At 43.5% G+C, this 17,707-nt stretch overlaps 1 protein-coding gene across 1 annotated transcript in view; it reads right to left on the bottom strand.

The window, feature by feature from the left end:
* The window catches only part of CUNH16orf72 (chromosome unknown C16orf72 homolog), a 28,155-nt gene extending 13,480 nt beyond the window's left edge, over positions 1-14,675 (bottom strand). The window contains exons 1-3 of the mRNA XM_036410736.2: positions 13,990-14,675; positions 13,316-13,396; positions 2,702-2,977 (exon numbers count right to left, since the gene is read on the bottom strand). Of these exons, the coding sequence (XP_036266629.1) occupies positions 2,702-2,977; positions 13,316-13,396; positions 13,990-14,215 (583 nt within the window). The 5' untranslated portion in view covers positions 14,216-14,675. The remainder of the gene's footprint in view (positions 1-2,701; positions 2,978-13,315; positions 13,397-13,989) is intronic.
* Positions 14,676-17,707: the final 3,032 nt, after the last annotated feature.

The following is a 17,707-nucleotide window of genomic DNA, read 5'->3' on the forward strand; positions in this document are numbered from 1 at the left end:
TGCAGCTCTTTGGCCCCTTGAGTGTGGTTCTTCCACAAAATACCATGGTTGGGCAAGTCTACTTCGTTAGAAGTTTAAAAAATTTGGCTCTCAAAAGAAATTTCAATCATTGTACTGTTTTTGCCCTGTTGACTAATGAGTTTGCCGACCACTGCCCTACACCACTGAAAATAATTCAAATTAATTTAAACACTCAAATCAGACTAGTATCCCCAATACGCTGGCATTCTTTAAAACCACTAGAGCACAAAACTCAGTATAAATTATGTTTCGGGATATTCTTTCAAGGGGCCGTATTACTTCACCACAACACACATAATTTTAACTACATTAACTTAGTGTGTAAGAACCCTAGTAATAAGTGGTCTCCAATATATTTTGGATTGGCACTACTTGTTACTGGTAAATTTATTGAAGGAAAAGATTCTTTTTCTACACAGCTTTTTAAGTAAACTTTTTTAAACGCTCACAATTTAAACTAAGTTAAAACTATAAAGAATTCCTTCTTAAAACTTTATCATCAAAATTCCCTAAGTTTAGTAAAATAATGAATCACAAATTGAACAGATTCAATTTAAAAATATATAAGGGGGCCGAAACCGGTTTGGCTTAGTGGATAGAGCGTCAGCCTACGGACTGAAGGATCCCAGGTTCGATTCCGGTCAAGGGCATGTACCTTAGTTGCGGGCACATCCTCAGTAGGAGGTGTGCAGGAGGCAGCTGATCGATGTCTCTCTCTCATCGATGTTTCTAACTCTCTCTCCCTCTCCCTTCCTCTCTGAAAAAAAAAAAAAAATCATAAAAAAATATATTAAAAAAAAAAAAATATATATATATATATAATATATATATATATATATTTAGAGTTGAAGAATATAGTAGCTGTTTGGGAGGGAGGCTGGCTTGCCCTTTGTACAATGTGGGCAAAAGTAGTTTTATAGTTTTGAGTAGGTACGGAAAACAGAATTTATTCTTCTATTATTGTTTATTAATTATTGTATTATTTTCCAAATGAACTGTAAACCTACTTTTGCCCACCCCTGTATATAACTGCATCAGAACTGAAAACAAGAGTGGCACTTACGTTTCTCAAAACTACCTTCTGAAGTATAATATTGCATAACACAGAAAGACACTTTATCAGGAAAAATACCGTATGAGTTATAAATTCCCCTGATAAAAAAAGAAGCAAAACGCTTAAGGAAAGACAACTATATCAAACATTACCATGCCTTCAAATTAATCTGACAGCCCTGGATGGGTAGCTCTACTGGTTAGAGGGCTGTTCTCATATGCCAAGGTTTCAGGTTCAATCCCCAGGTCAGGCATGTATAAGGATCAAACTATCAATGCATAGATGAGTGGAACAACAAATTGATGTTCCTCACTTGCTCTCCTTTTCACTCTAAAAATCAATTTCAAAAAATTTTAAATAAATTAATTTGACAAACTATACTTTTAGTAAAACTTTCCAAATTAATGGTAAAAGATGTGAAACTCTATAATTCAGATAAATTTGTATTTTGCCTGAATTCCAAAAGTTCTGATGGCATAACTGTTCCACTCTATTAGAGAGAGCAAGCAGTAAATATCACATACATCATAGTTTCCTGCAATAAATGTTTTTGTATTTTTAATTTATCCTAAACTAACTCACAATGGGGGGGGGGGGGGAGAGAAGAATAAACACTTTTTTCAAATCCCATGTTCTAGTTTTAAGATAAAGAATCCAAGTTTGCTGAACAAGAATCCCTATAAGCATTAAAATTTCAAGGATATAAAAGCCCTTTGTGTATATCCCACTATTTTTATTATCAGCTTACTTTGTTTTAAATGACCTACACTATGGCCCAAATGTTAACTTTTAACAGGACTCACTAATCACTTCTATATGCTTAGTCACTGGCACAATCCATGTTTCACGTTGGCTTCAACCAAGTCTTTTATTTTTATAGCAGTATTAAATGTTGTCCTATACAAGTATTTCTCCTAGTTCTATTTGAAATTCTGTATTAGAGAACAAGCAACAACAGACTCATTGACTACGCACATCCCCAGGCTTCTCCAGTATTACTTAAACCCCTCGGCCAAGAATGCCTTTTTTTATGGCAGGTTGACCTGGGGAGATGGTAGCAATAATTAATGAAGTGGACCTGTCCTCTGACAGTCTGCCTAACAAAGCCAAGGACCTAAGGGACAATAGACAAAAGTGAAGTCGATTATTCTCCCCTTTATTCACTCCCACTTGGGTCATCAACTCTCACCTACAGGCACATGAACTTAGGATGTCAAAGTAGTTCCCATGAGAGCTATACCAACCTATCATTGACTAAGCTCCTCCAGGAAATTATTACTCTGGTAGAATTCTTAAAACACAAGAACTTCCTCTTTGCCTCAGAGAGTAAGAAAACATGTACAATATTAGTGTGAAGCAATAAATTCTCATCAGTGCTGCAAAAGACTGTGTTATTGTAAATTCAAGAAACTCAAACTAACTTTCTAAAAATATTTAGAATGGGATAGCTAACATTAAAAAATTTGCCCATGTGTTCTTTGCTTCCATTCTATTTAAACATTTCTAGAGCAAGTAGTTACTATAATGGAAAAAAAAGACCATATATCTGGACCTAAACCTAAATATAAAATGGATCCACAGGCACACTCTTAACTATGTTCCAAAGAAATGTTTAAACGGCTTTACCATGCAGAGCTATGGCTTCCCGGAAGGGTTGCAAATCAGTCTCTACAGATGAGCTAGTTTCCGTTGAAGTAGCTCGGTTAGGGGACACTACAGTCAGTCTTGGGGGAGCTCTAGAGTTTCGTGGTGGAGGAACTTTCCCACACAGGAAGCTGATCAAATCTTCTCTACGAATAGTTCTTCTGCGCTTTTTAACCCAAGCCAACACATCCTTATTGCGTCGCTGATAGCCAATCTGAATTCCAATATCAAAACTTCGCTGATGGGTGTCCACGCTTTCTGTTAGAGAAAAAAAAAATAATACATGATGATTAGTAGAGCCATGCTGCATTTTAACAAGTTAACCAAAATGAGTATCATGAAGTATGGAGCTCTCTAAAAATGCTATTCCCTTAAAAAGCTTGCTATGCTAACCTAATGAAACTGGGTTGTTTAATAATGCTAACAATGGGTAAATTATTAAATGTTTATTAAGTACTATCTATACTCAGCTTCATCTGAGAAAAGATAATACAATTATTTATCATGAGAGCGGTACTGCTGTCCCCTTATTGCAAGAGAAAACAGGAATTGAGCATGAAGAAACTTTATGAAAGTCACAGAACAACATATACAAGAGCTAGAACTTTGCTCAAGAGTCTGTGGTTCTTATCCATTAATCTATAAGAGTGGTCCGCAAACTCATTACTCAACAGAGCCAAATATCTACAGTCCAACTAATTTAAATTTCTTGAGAGCCAATTTTCTTAGCTTAAACTTCTTCTATCACTTCTTCAAAATAGACTTGCCCAGGCCATAGTATTTTGTGTAAGAGCCACACTCGCGAGCCGCAGTTTGCTGACCACTTCTTTAGTAGGCAGCGGAACCTAACATTAGAAGCCAGAGCTCTGTTATTAGAGACACATGGGCTTGCCTTTAGGAAAAAAAATAAAAAAGTGAATTCTCATGAATTCTAAATAAAATCATTACATCATTCAATGAATGACTAAATATTGCATATCACTCAGGCCTGGATCATCCCAGCAGCATTCACCATGTTAGAGATGCACTCCTACTGACCGGGGGAACACACTGTAAGCAGCAACAAACATTTTAGAAACGGGGGAAATTAATTCTGATTGACTACTCAACAAAACTGAACAGTGCGGTGGAAACAAAAAGGTTTCACTCATTCCCCTAGGTTTCATTCTACTCCAATACCAAGTTTTCCATAAACTCGTAGCCATTCCAATTCCAGAAGACCTTGCCTTAAAATTTCTGGCCTCCCAGTCTCCCTGTAGATAGATACTTCCCCTTATATAAAGAACCAGAATCTTATCTTCTATCTATACTAATAAAAGGGTAATATGCAAATTGGTCACAACACCCTCACAGTTAATAACCAGTAGCAGGCTGTGTGGGCAACCAGGCCCGCAGGCCGGGGGATTAGCAAGAAATGACCAAACGACTGACCAGCAGGCTGCATGGGGCAAGCAGGCTGGCATGGGGAGGGGGAAGGGGAGGGGGAGGGGGAATAGTTAGGGGCGACCAAGCCAGCAGAGGGCGTTAGTGAGGGGCAACTAGTCTGGCAGGGGGCAGTTGGGGGTGACCAGACTGGTGGGGGGGAGGGGGGCAGTTGGGGGCGACCAGGCCGGCAGGGAGGGGAAGGGGCACTAAGGGACAACCAGGGTGACAGGGGGAGGGAGGGGAAGGGGTTGGGGGGGGGCAGTAAAAAATGATCAGGCAGGCAGGCAGGCGAACAGTTAGAAGCCAGCAATCCCGGATTGTGAGAGGGATGTCCAACTACCTGAGATCAGGCCAAAACCATCAGTTGGACATCCCCCGAGGCGGAGAGGGTCCAGGTTGGGCTGAGGGGACAATCACCCTCCCCCAAGCATGGATTTTGTGCACTGGGCCTCTAGTTTTCAATCAAATAATCCCTGAAATTTATTTTTAATTGTGCTGCTAAAACAGCAGAAAACCACTAGTATATCTTTAAAAGCCTGGCCAGTGTGACTCTGGTTGAACATCAATCAACCTATGAACCAGGAAGTCACAATTCAATTCCTGGTCAAGGCACATGCCTGTGTGGGGCATGCAAGAGGCAGCCAATCAATGATTCTCTCTTATCATTGATGGTTCTCTCTCTTCCCTTCCTCTCTGAAATCAATAAAAGGCTAAGAAATGTAGATGATTGTGTTAAGTAAAAATTTGCTTTTACAAAAGATCCAGAGATAAAGAACTACCTGTAATTTTTAAATATATTTATTTTTACTAGAGGCCTAATGCACTAAAAAGATGTTCAGTCTATAATTAGCTTATTACACTTTTATTATTATAGAATGATTTCAGAGAGTAAGGGATGGGGGGCAGTAGAGAGAAACATCAATGAAAGAATCATTGATCAGTTGCCTCCCTACCACCTTACAACAACCAGGTTTGAGCTGGCAACCCAGGCATGTACCCTGACCAAGATTCGGATTGTGATCTTCTGGTTCGTAGATCAACATTCAACCACTGAGCCATGTGGCCCAGCATGGCCTTTTTTTTTTTTTTTTTTTTTTTTTTTTTTTTTTTAATCCCTTGTCTGCTACCAAGATAGATTCTGAAAGGAGTAGCAATAATCATTGAAGAGCAGTGCCCCAAAAAGAAAAATAAGAATTCAGACATCACAGAGGCTCTTAAACTGTATGAATTTCAATCATTAAAAAAGATGGCAAAAAGGGCAACGCAAGCAGATTATTACAAAAGTTATTCCTTACCAGATGATCATTCCTTATTGCTAAAAAATTAAAAAGAAAAGTTGTCCATGGGAGCACTCTTAATATTAAATCCCATCCCAATTTTGAAAAGGTAGATTCTAATTTTACAGATATAAAAAGCAGCTTGGGAATGAAATCATTTCTCCAGTATTTCACTACCAGAATAATGGCCAAATTACATGAACCAATGCCTTCTGATTTCTCATTTCACATAAACAAAAAGAAAGCAAGAACTCCATTTTAAAGGCAAATTGTATTTAAGAGAAAAATAGATCACTTTTATGACTTAGATGAAGCCACCCTTAGAGCAGATAAAATTCTAAAATGACCTTGTTAAGCTGTATCTAAACTTTAAGTGTTCTGAAGAAATGAAAGCATTTTAAGAGAAATCAAGTCATCAAGAAAACTAAGCCCATCTCATGGTACTTGACCAAAGAAGGGAGAAGAAGAAACACAAAATATATGAACCTAGAAGCAACCAGGTTTCTAAAACCTTGCCCTATACCTAAAAGAATTATAATAAAGTTCATAAGTGAAGCTTCTCTTTCTCCAAACACAGTAACTAAGAAAATTACATTTTTCAAGAAGTACCGTATTTTTCGGACCATAAGACGCACTTTTTTCCCCCCAGAAGTGGGGGGGGAAAGTCCCTGCGTCTTATGGTCCAAATATAGCCTACACATATACTTTTAAAAAAAAGTTTTTTTACTTGCCCGGCTCTGTGTGGTCTCTGTGTGCTTGCCTGGCTCTAAAATGGTTCTAAATGCTGCTGTTTACTTTACAGGGTTGATTACATGTGTTTATGACTGTGATGTTGGGTTTTAATGCACATAAAATATTTTAGGACACTATTTGTTTCAGAATCTTTTTTTCTTCATTTCTCTTCTCTAAAAACTGGTGCGTCTTATGGTCCGAAAAATACGGTAAATGGAAATAGGCCCAGAACTAGATATAGAGGGGAAAAAAGCTGGGAGCATGAAGGGACACAAGAAACAAGCCCAAAGCAGGCTTGGATGATACAAAGATGAAGCAGACATGAAAATGTGCATCTGGCAAACCAGAGAGCAAAAAAGGGAAGCTAAGCCTGATACAAACCTCCAGTAAGGTGGTTTAAAGAAACTGACCATCCAAGAAAGAGCTTGGCAAAGTTTTGGTTTGTTCTGACAAGAAAGTCTCAAAATTTAGTTCTGTGCTGATGATTTAATCGGATTTGAACAAAGTTGGAAAACTCAATATTCACTGGTTTAGATGAGTTATATAACTAGTTGTGAACTTCTTTTATAGTGTATGCAACTGACTATTTCATCTCAAAAATTCTTCACAAGTCTCAATATCCAAACCAACCAAGAGCACACTAAAAATTAAGCATTTTGTGGACACTGACTTTTATCTACTAGAAAACAGAGTAGGAGAAAAGCAGATATAACATTTAAGGTCTTCAGGTACATGCTTTTGCATTGCCTGGATATAACTTAGTTTTATATTAACATCTCCAGAAAACAAATCCAATTACTTTACCACCCAGATTAATCCAATCTGTTATTTTCCCTAAACTAGGATTTTCATTTTGACACTAAAGCATTTAAAAAATATAGTCCTATGTTTAGGACTTTAGTTACTTGGTTGAAAATAAAAACCCTCCTGCAATACCTTGAACTAAGTAGGAAAAACCTAAATGCTTATTGGAGAGTATTAGGCATGACTGGAGTAGCTTTTAACTTAAATTGCAGGTTAATTTAATATACAGCTAAACATAAACACACAGAATGGCCTCCTAAAAACTCTCAGCTAGACTGCTTTGAATATATCTAAATCCTGAAATATCACCCAAATCCTCGAGGTACAACTCAAAGAAAACAGTGGGGGACAGTCGTCTAACACCATCTTACTAACACCAATGTCATCATGGAAAAGGGCTATACGCTTGAAGGTTAGGCAAACATGAAGGGCATCACAAAATGTCAATCTAACCTTTAATCACAACACATTCATTTCCTCATTCAAGAAATACTGATTCATGGTAGTCACAGTTGATATCCCAGGTTTCATTTTTTTTTTTTTAATGTATTTAAGCAGCTCAAATTTAACTTGAGTTTTTTAGAAGTCTAATCCTCCCACCATGGCATGGGGCAATTGGCAAATAATGATTTCTGATGTCAAGACCAAATGCAATACTTCCTTATATAATACATTGACAAAATTAATCAGATTTCACTATTCATTGTTTTTCTGATACTCAAAAACCTTATGTGAGTCCACCAGAGCAAATATTCCAATTTCATAAACAACAAACTGAAACTGAGGTTCAAAGGGTCTTACCCTAAGTTAGGTGGCACAGTTACTTCTACAAGGTATTTCTTCAACAACAGAGAAGCCATTTTCCACTCTTCTTAGAGCAGGGGTGGGGAACGATAAATCAATTGTTCTGGTCTTGCCAAGGCACTAGGGGTGAGTTAATTGTTTGATCAAAATAGCAGGCTAATTTTTAAGTTAATTGTAAATGGCCCTCGAATGTTATAAATATCCAAATGGCCCTTGGCACACAAAAAAAGGGTTCCCCATCCCTGCCTGAGAGGATCTACAAACCAGAAAAGGACACCACTACATCAAAGCAAGGAATACTTAAAAATTAAATCTGTACTAACCAATGTCTGCCACAGGGAGGAAAGGGAAAAAAAAAAAGAAAAAAAAAAATCAGAAACAAAGATCTGACCCTGCCAGTGTGCCTCAGCTCAATGGTTAATATGGACCCACACACCAAGAGATCACTGGTTCGATTCCCGGTCAGGGCAGATGCCTGGGTTTCAGGCTCATTCCCCAGTGTGGACATGTATTATCGATGTTTTGAGCTCTATCTTTCCCTCCCTCAATAAAATAAAAAACGTTTTTTAAAAAAGGAACAAGATCTGAGTCATAGACAAAATAAAATTGTTTTTTAAAAAATAACTATGTATCCCCCAAAGAGGTAGTATCCAAAAATAAGAACTAACTTCTAGCTAATTACATGTTTACTTAATCTTCACCTACCACACAAAACAAAAAGCAGGAACCAAGAAAGAATCATTGCAGCCACAGCTGCCTGGCATCCAATCCTCCTTCCTTTCCTAAAGGCCCTCCAAGTTTTTGTTTGAACAGCTCTTGGGAAAGCTTCTGCAACAAATTTGCTCAGGGGGTGGAACATGTGGTTTAGTCCTTAATGAATCTGCACAATCCCAAACTGTGGCTATGATGAGGGCTCTGAGTAAGCATGTGACCCAATTTTGGCCAAGAAACTGTAGAAGTCATTTGCTAGTAACTCCTGGGGAAAAAAGTTTTCCCGGCTCTTCTAAGCTTTGCTGAGTGGCTCTAAGATGTGAGTTGCCAACTTACTAACATTAGCCTGAAGACAAAGCTCATACATACACTAGAGCGTAGAGCTGCAGAGCCAGGGAGACTGAGCCACTGAATTAATCAATCTCACCCTCCAAGTGAGAAGAACCAACCCATGTTCATATCACTGAAGTCACCCTAACTTGTATTTTTCTGGTTATCTGCAGCCAAAACATCCTTTTACACATTAAATAAAATTATTGTCTTCTTTAAAAGCTTACAAAAAGCCCTAGCCAGTTTGGCTCAGTGGATAGAGCATCAGCCTGAAGACTGGGTTGTGGGCTCAATCCCCAGGAGGAGGCAGCAGATCAATGATTCTCTCTCTCTCCCTCTCCTTTTCTCTCTGAAATAAAAATTTTTTTTTTTTAAATTACAGACAGAAACTAATAACAATATTAGGAATAACTGAGGCTACTACTCCTCCTTATAAATTTAATACAAATTAAGACAGGGTTTCTAATTGTGATTCATAACATGGCATTTTGTACAAAGTCTTCAACAAGTTCAATAGTTTTTACAGCAAGGATAGTCACAAACAAGCTCCAAAAATTGTAAAGAGCTGAATTCCAGTACCTGTCTTTAGGTAGTATATGCTCGTCTGCCCATTTACTTTATACATCAATACACAAATTTTCAGTATGTTCAGTTCATTTCCAGTTTTTTTATATGTGTGTGTGTACAAATTGCATTTCTGAGGCTACTTTGTCAAATGGCTTAGGGAAAATGCTATTAACAGGGAGAAAATGCTATTAACGGAGACCAGAAACATCTTAAATAATAACAAGAGAAAGCTCTCAACAAGTGGTAGGACTCAGCATGCAACTGAAGTTTCAGAAGCAGTTTTAAAATGTGAAGAGGCAGCCGAGACCGGTTTGGCTCAATGGATAGAGCGTCGGTCTGCAGACTGAAGGGTCCCGGGTTCGATTCCGGTCAAGGGCATGTACATTGGTTGTGGGCACGTCCCTGGCAGGGGGTGTGCAGGAGGCAGCTGGTCGATGTTTCTCTCTCATTGATGTTTCTAGCTCTCTATCCCTCTTCCTTCCTCTCTATGGAAAATCAATAAAATATATTTTAAAATGTTAAAAAAAATGTGAAGAGGCAAAGAAACAAGGCATAGCATACAAAAAGAAAAACAATCACAAGCTGAGAGAAATAAAGAAGTGGTTCTACAGGTTAAGATCAAGCACTAGCTTACAGGGGCTACTGAAGAGCTGAGCACCAGCTGACACCTCAGTCTGACCATGAGGCTCCTTAGGATGGCCTTGTCCTAGAAGACAACCAGTCCAACCTCTCACCTGAACAAGTAGCCCCATGCAGCAGGAATTTGGAATTAGGTAAGGAGAATATGTACTTTCCTAATGAAGAGTCAAAAGACAAGACTCAAAATCAATCACCCAAGAAAATGTGGTAGGTGGGTGGTGGATTTAAGAAGCAAACACCCAGGCTTGGCCAACTATTTTCCAGTAAGCATCAACCTGGATATTAAAATGACCTCAGTAACTTTTCACTCCTTTAGTTGCAGACATCAAAAAATGCACTAGACTAGGCAAAGGAGACACAACCTGACTGAATATTGAACAAACATTGCCCCCTCTTTAGAAATATCAGATCAACATAAAAACAAGAATGAGCATCAGGAGTTTCCTTCCCCTTTACAAAAAAAAGGATAGCAAAGTCTGGCCCTACTTTGTGGAGAAGGAACCATGCACTCCATTTTGTTGAATTCTGTCCACACTGAGGGGGCATCCCAACTCACTCTCCTCTAATCCTTCCAGCTACGTTTTCTGCCCAACCAACATAATGTTCAATTTTTCAAAATTGAACTTCATTTCTGACCTTCCAATGTATTCATTTTTAGAGGTTATGAAGAAGTTGGTGAATGTACCATGTTATCCCCAGGCTGCAAAATGAACCATTTTTTAGCTTGTGAAGTGCTTAATCATAAAAAATACAGCACCATCCAAAGAGATCGCCTCAAATCCCCCATCTGTAAATTACATTTAAATAATCAGAACTGTGAACATTCTGAAATTTACCACTACTTAATGCTGCATACACTTGTGACACTACCTTGCCAATTTTATTATATCTATTTAGGGTACTCAATTATTCCTATAGTTGAATTGTATCCTCTACTTCACATCCTGAAAAGGAGTAACAATGTAACTGCAGAGCACTATCCATACTCTCCTTAAATCCGATAAAAAATGTTGCTACACTACCAAATTCCACAAACCACAATTTAGCTTTTCTATCAGGTAAAAAGGAATGCATTTAACAAAAATAAAATACAAAGTAAGAGTAATTCAATCTCACAATCCAGCATATGCAATAATGCAAGAACTTCAGGTGATGTTTACTTTTTAAAATAAATGAATTACATTAAGTTTCTGAACAAGTAAAACTGACAAGCTTTTTGCAAATTAAATAAACCGAGAATTTGCACTAAAGAAAACTGCCAGTTTTAGTCCTAAAGAAATAGAATCCTGTAGACAACAGCACTAAAAACTAAGAAAAGAAAACTAGAACGCATTCCTATTTTTGTATGTCCTGGCACATACAAGACACTAAAAATGTGTTGCCTTCCCCTTTAAGTAAAAAGCCAACTGCAACAAGCAAATGGATACCCCATTGTACCATCATACAACAGAAAGCTACTCAACAAAAAAAGAAAAAAAGGCACTGAGCTATTTATTAACACATGCAATGTGAACTCAATCTCAGCGAAAGAAGCCAGCCACAAAAGGCTGCATACTGTAAGGTTCTATTTATTATATCTATTTCCTCAGATCAGTGGTTGCTTAGGGGCTGGGGTGAAGATAGAATTTCTTAACAGTGTTTGTCAAGCTCAAGATGTCAAGCTCTTTACATCTTTAAAGAGTAATTTTATTGCACGTAAATATACCCCAAGAAATTGAGTATTTAAAAAAAAAAAAAAGTGTTTTATGTCTTATTTTAAATTTCCCTGTCTGAATGAAACAAGAGTCATCCCAGAGAATCTTCCAGACCCTCAAGCACTGATGGATGTTAGCAAACTACTCAGGAGTCAAAACTGTTGAAGGAACTCACACTGGCTGGTGTAGTTCTGAGCATCAGGCAGGTTCTATCTGAGCTGTAGGTTCGTATCTGAGCTGTAGGTTAAGTGCAGAGGAAGCAACCAATTGACATCTCTCTCATATCTGTTTCTCCCCCTCCCTCTCTTCTTCCCTTCTTTCCACTCTCTCTAGAAAAATCAATGAAAAAATATCTTCAGATGAGGATTAACAATAAAATCAAAGTTGATCACTGGGGCACATTTGTTTCCTTTTCTTGACAAGCCCGGATTATCAGTTCCTCATTCTTTAAAATTAACATTTTACTCACCAGTTTCAGTTTACCATTCCCAAAAAAATGCAAATTCTACCCACAAAATCTCACAATATTTTTCTTATAGAATACTACCATCATTTGCACATTCTTATACAAAAATAAGATCTGACTGATAAGTCACTCCACAGCCTATTTTGATAATTTTGAAATGCACCGAGTTACATTACTGTAAACAGCAGCTTCTAGAAGTTTGAAAGCATTTAAGTACATCTTTAAGATTAACAGTCAAATTCAAATCCTTTTTCCATAGAAACCTTGCCCCCCCAAAAAAAAATTAAACCCAAATTTCCAAATCTTCAAAACCAATAGGGCTCAAAATCTCAACCCATTATCACTAAGAGAGCACAATGGGCAAGAATGGTTCCTTTAACCTATCTTCATGTCATCACAGAGCAGGAAAATTAACTCCAGAAAGGCACTACCATAAAACACAACTCACACTCGGATCACAGATTTCCTGTCAATAATGTACAAGCAGATATAAAAGGTACTTTTCAAGATAAATACTTGAAGTTGCTAGGGAAGAGCATCGTGTTAAGATGGGCACAGGATTTCAATTAGTTTACAACGCACTTATAAACACTACAAAAGATCATGCTCTGAGTTGTCCATCACAAGAATCTTTCCCAGAAGGTGCTTACAATTTGCCACTCCCACCTCAACCCCTCCCCCCCCCCCCCTCGCTGTGGTGCAAAACCATAAACTTTCTTCCCTGGGGTGCCTTTTCCAAAGAGAAGCTCCTCTCACCCAGTGTCAGCTCAGGACTTCTTGACCTCCGCACTATTTGACATTTGGGGCATGGAGATGGGGTGGGGTGAGGGTAATGGGACGGCCTCTAGCGAATGGGATAGTCAGCAGCCCCCCTCAGTGATGACATTCAAAAATGCCCCAGACGTAACCAAATGTACGTGGGGGGTGGGGGGGTGTCAAAATAGCCCCCAGCAGAAGATCACTGATCTAGCTAGAATACCACCATTTCCAAGTTGTAAGACACTCGGGGTTAATCTTTGGACACAGGAGAAAACACTCGGGCGGTCCAGGCCCAGGTGCAGGTGGCCAGCACACTCGGAACGCAGGCCTTTCACCCTGACGCAGGGCGCCCTTCCCCTAATCGGCAATGCAGCAAGGTTATCTTTACCTTTGTAGAGGTTGGTGACGGCGGTGGCTGCGTTTTGGAAGGGGACCCAGAGAGAAAGTCCTTGTTGCTGACACACTCGGTCTGAAAAAGTGGGAAGAGAGAGGGGATGGGGGGAAGAAGACGGAGAAAGAAATGTTATTTGGGCGTCAATCGTTCGGGAACGGCCATATTAGGTTTCGCCATTTTGTTCCAGGGTTTCGGGAGCCCACAGTGACTGGGAGGAAGGCAGAAATAGGGGTCGCGGAGGAGGTGGGAGGGGAGCCTCGGGGTCCGGGGCGCAGCCCGAGGCTCAACCATGGGCGCAGGGAGGTGCCCTGTCCCCGCCCCGAGGCCGGCTTCGGGCACAATAGGCCCGGCCCAGTCGCCTCCCTTCGCCATTTTGTGACTGGGGGCTCCTCCCCTGCCCTCCCCGACCCGGGGCCCCCCGACAGCCAGGCCTGAGGAGCAGGCGGGCGAGCTCCTCGGGGCCGGCCCCCAACACAGGCCTCCTCCGCGCCGGCCCCGGCCTCCCCCGGGCGCCCCCGCGGCCCGGCCTCCGCGCCGCCATCTTGTGAGGAGGGGGCAGCGGGGCGGCGGCCGGGCCGGGCCGGCCTGGCCGGGCCGGGAGGCCGCCTGGGGCCCTCGGCCCGGGGGTCGGGCCGAGGCGGCGGCAAGATGGCGGCAGCGGCCCTCACCTTTGTAGAGCTGGGCCACGGCGGTGGCCGAGTTCTGGAAGAGGTGCCACAGCTTCTGCTGCTTGTGCTCGGGCTGCGCCCCGGCCGCCGCCTCGTCCTGCAGCTCCGGGGGTAGCTGCTCGTCTTGCTCGGCCTCGGCCAGGCACTGCCGCTCCCACTTGGAGAACCAATGCTCGGGCCCGTGCTCCTGAATCTCCGCCTCGCCCTCCTCCTTCCGCTCCTCCATCCTCCGCGGCCTCCCGCGGCCTCGCCGCCGCCGCCGCCGCGTCCTCCTCAGGCTAGGCTCCCGCGGAAGCGTCGTCGTCAAGCGGCCCAGCGGCGGGGCCCAGCGGCCGGCGGCGACTCCTCCTCGCGGCGGCCCAGGCCTCCTGCTCCCCGACGACCCGAGAGCCCCGCCCCGCGGCCCCGCGCAGCCCGGGACGACCCCCGCCCCGGGCCTCCCCACCCCTGGGCCCCGCCGAAGGTCGCCGAGAGCCGGAGGACCGCCGCCGCCGCCTCTCGCCTCTAGGGTCGGAGCCCGTCTACCGTCCCCCCATGGCGCCGCGGCCCCCCGCCGTAGGGCCGCCGCCGCTGACAACCGAGCCCTCCCAGCGGCCGTGCCAACGCCAAGGAGCCCGCACCAAAAACTAAGGAACGTCGTCGCCACCGCCGCCGACGCCTCTGCGGCTGCTGATCCCCGCCCTCCCCCGCCCACATGCTGACTGAGAAGCACCGCCCACTTGGCCCTCCCCTGCCCAATTGGGGCGCGTCCGCTTCGAGGGTCCCCATTGGTCCGATACAACCAGTTCCGCAGGCCAGTGTCTGAATACAGCGCCGTGATTGGTCCCTCTACCTGTCTGCCTGACATAACCAATGGGCGGGGACAAGGGAGAGAACGTCGGGAAGGGTGAAGTCGTAGGAAGAGGGGGGGAGAGCTGACAGTGGTTGCGTCCAGGGGGAAAAAAAAGTGCGCATGCGCATTTGCCCTGATGCCCCAGCCCCTGGGCCTCCAGCGGGCGTCACGTGACCGGCCCTGCGACCGCACCCGGGGCGGGGGTTTTTCCGGCGTTTCGAGGCCCTGGGAGACGCAAAATTGGATCCGGCCACTGCGCCGCGGGGCTGGAAGGGTGTGGTGGGTGACAGCCTGGTTAGTCCTCCCTTGGGCTTCCAAAAGGAGGAGGGGAATGGAGGAATTGAATAAAACGTCCAACTTCTGTCCAAGTGTGCAGAGTGCTTCCCATCTGTTTATTTCACTGTCCCATTTCTTAGATGGGCAGGATGAACCTCAGCCCAAAGGAAAGTTTTCAGGTTGCAGGCCAGCGGGCCCTTCCTCTGTCCTGCAGGGCGGCACGCACCCACAGAACTTATCGGGGTGCGTGGGGAACTCTCTGCCCCCACCCATCTTCCTTTCCACCCCCTCACACACACACACACACACACACACACCGCAAGCAACCCGCGTCCTCCGGGGACATGTCTTTGGACTAGCCGGCCCGGGAAACCGAGAATGAGCCGGAACAGGAGAGGGTGCGAGGCGCGGGCACGTCTAAACTTTTGCGAGTGAGACAGCCCCGCACCTGTCCCGAGAGCACACTCCGGGGCCACGTGCGGCCGCTTGCGTCACGCGGCAGCCCCCGCCTCCTCCCACCGGAACCCGCGTGGCCGCGCCGAGTGGGAGGCCCCGCTTCCAGGGGGGAAGCTCCGCGCCGGAGGCAGTTAACAGGCGGTGCGCCGCGGTCCTGTCATCTCCGCGCCCGGGGCGGGGCTGCGCGCCGCGGGTCCGGTCGGGGGCCGCCTCTGGGGCTCGGGGTCTGGGGACCCGCAGCCACGTCAATGGGCGTGGACCGCTCCGAGCCAAACCGGCCCTCTAGCTCACGCAGGCGGCCGCCGGGAGCCCCTGGGCCGTGGAGAGGTCGGCGCGGAGCACCGTCTCCCACTGGCTGCCCGGTTGCATTCCTACAAATGTGGCTTTAAAGCCACCACCCCTGGAGTAAAAGCTGACCATCGCGTCCCCGCAGGGTTTGGTCCCGCCGCCTCTGGTTTCATCCCACGCCGGCCGCTGCTCCGCTGGCGCGGTTCAAGCACACGGTCCGCTTTTCGTTCTCCCTGGGACTAAGCTCTTCTCTGCCTCAGGGCCTTTGCCCTAAGCGTTCCCTCTCTCCGGAACCTTTTCTTCCCCGTCCCCTTCCCCCTGGCCTCCCCTCCTCCCCGGGGCTCTATTCGAAGCCCGTGAGCACAGAGCCCCTTTCAAGACCCTTTAAAGGAGCTCCCTCCCGCTCTCTCCAAGGCCCGGTGGGTGTGTTTCATACCTTGTATCCCTTTGAACAACCTGCGATTGATACGTTTGTTTACTTAGTGTACTCCTCTCACCAAAAACTAAGTTCTTAGAGCAGGAATCTTGGCAGATTCCTGGTTGGATCTGAAAACAAGGTTTTAGGTTGCGGGAACGGAGGCCCTGGCGGAAAGGAAGTGCCAGGCAAAAGTAAGAGTTATAGGGGAACCCTAAATTCATCAGGCCTACCAAAGGGGGAGGGCGCCACTGGCAGGGCACTTACCTATTTTTACAGGAGTTACAAACACAACTTATGCTATGAAATTTTTTTCAATAATGATTACAATACAAAAAAAAATCTGAAAACCCATTTTTACAGGGGAGAAAAAAAAAGAGGTTCATCTGCACGCATATTAATATATTTTCTGAGACCTGCCAAGGTTTTGTCTGTATCTTTCACACATATACACAGCAGATAACTCTAGAGACCAGGCTACTGGGTGATTTTTTTTTTCATTCTAAAATAAAATAAAAAACTAAGCAACAGTCCTAGCAGGTTTGTCTCAGTGGAAAAGGCTTAACCAGATTTATCTGGTTTGACTTGAATCGAATTTTTTTTTTTTTCTGCTATTGCATTTGGTTTTCTCAGTAACTGTTCAGATACTTCCTAGCTGAGTAAGCTTGGGCAAATTACTTCAATTTCCCTGAACATCATAAATGGAGATGATGACAGAAACTCATAGTGTTTGCTCTCAGGATTAAAGGAGAATAAGTGAGGAAAGAACTGAGCAGTACCAGTACACAAACTCACTCAATAAAGGCACCTGGGAAAGTGCTCCTTAATTAGCCTCCAACCCTGGAATTAGAAGGCCTGTATAAAACAATGTAAATATAATACGACATCTTTCAGCTAAGATCTGGAAAGTTCACAGCCATTTAAACGCACTAGAGACTGGCGACTCAAGAAAAGTGGATTAAGCCGAAACCAGTTTGGCTCAGTGGATAGAGCTTCAGCCTTCAAACTGAAAGGTCCCAGGTTAGATTCCGGTCAAGGGCATATACCTTGGTTGCTGGCACATCCCCAGTAGGGGGCAGGCAGGAGGCAGAAGAAAAGTGGATTAACATTCTTTTATTTTTAACACTTTCAGACTTTTCAATATATATGTAAATTCTTTAATATAAAAGCTATATTACACAGCTTATTGTGAAACCTACCTTTTATAATACATCTAGGATATTTTTTTAATATAGTGGTCTCATTCCTTCTTATTAATAGTGACACAGCATTCCAGGGTATTGGGCACATCATAACGTATTTAATAGTTCTTTACTAAAGGACATTTGGGTTGTTTTCTGTGTTTTTTTTTTTTGTTTTCATTTTTTTTTAATTGATTTTAGAGAGGAAAAGAGAGAGAGAACCATCAATGATGAAAGAGAATCCTCGATTGGCTGCCTTCTGCACGCCCC

The sequence above is a fragment of the Pipistrellus kuhlii genome, unplaced genomic scaffold, assembly GCF_014108245.1.
Source record: "Pipistrellus kuhlii isolate mPipKuh1 unplaced genomic scaffold, mPipKuh1.p scaffold_m20_p_4, whole genome shotgun sequence".
In the NCBI taxonomy this organism is placed as follows: domain Eukaryota; kingdom Metazoa; phylum Chordata; class Mammalia; order Chiroptera; family Vespertilionidae; genus Pipistrellus; species Pipistrellus kuhlii.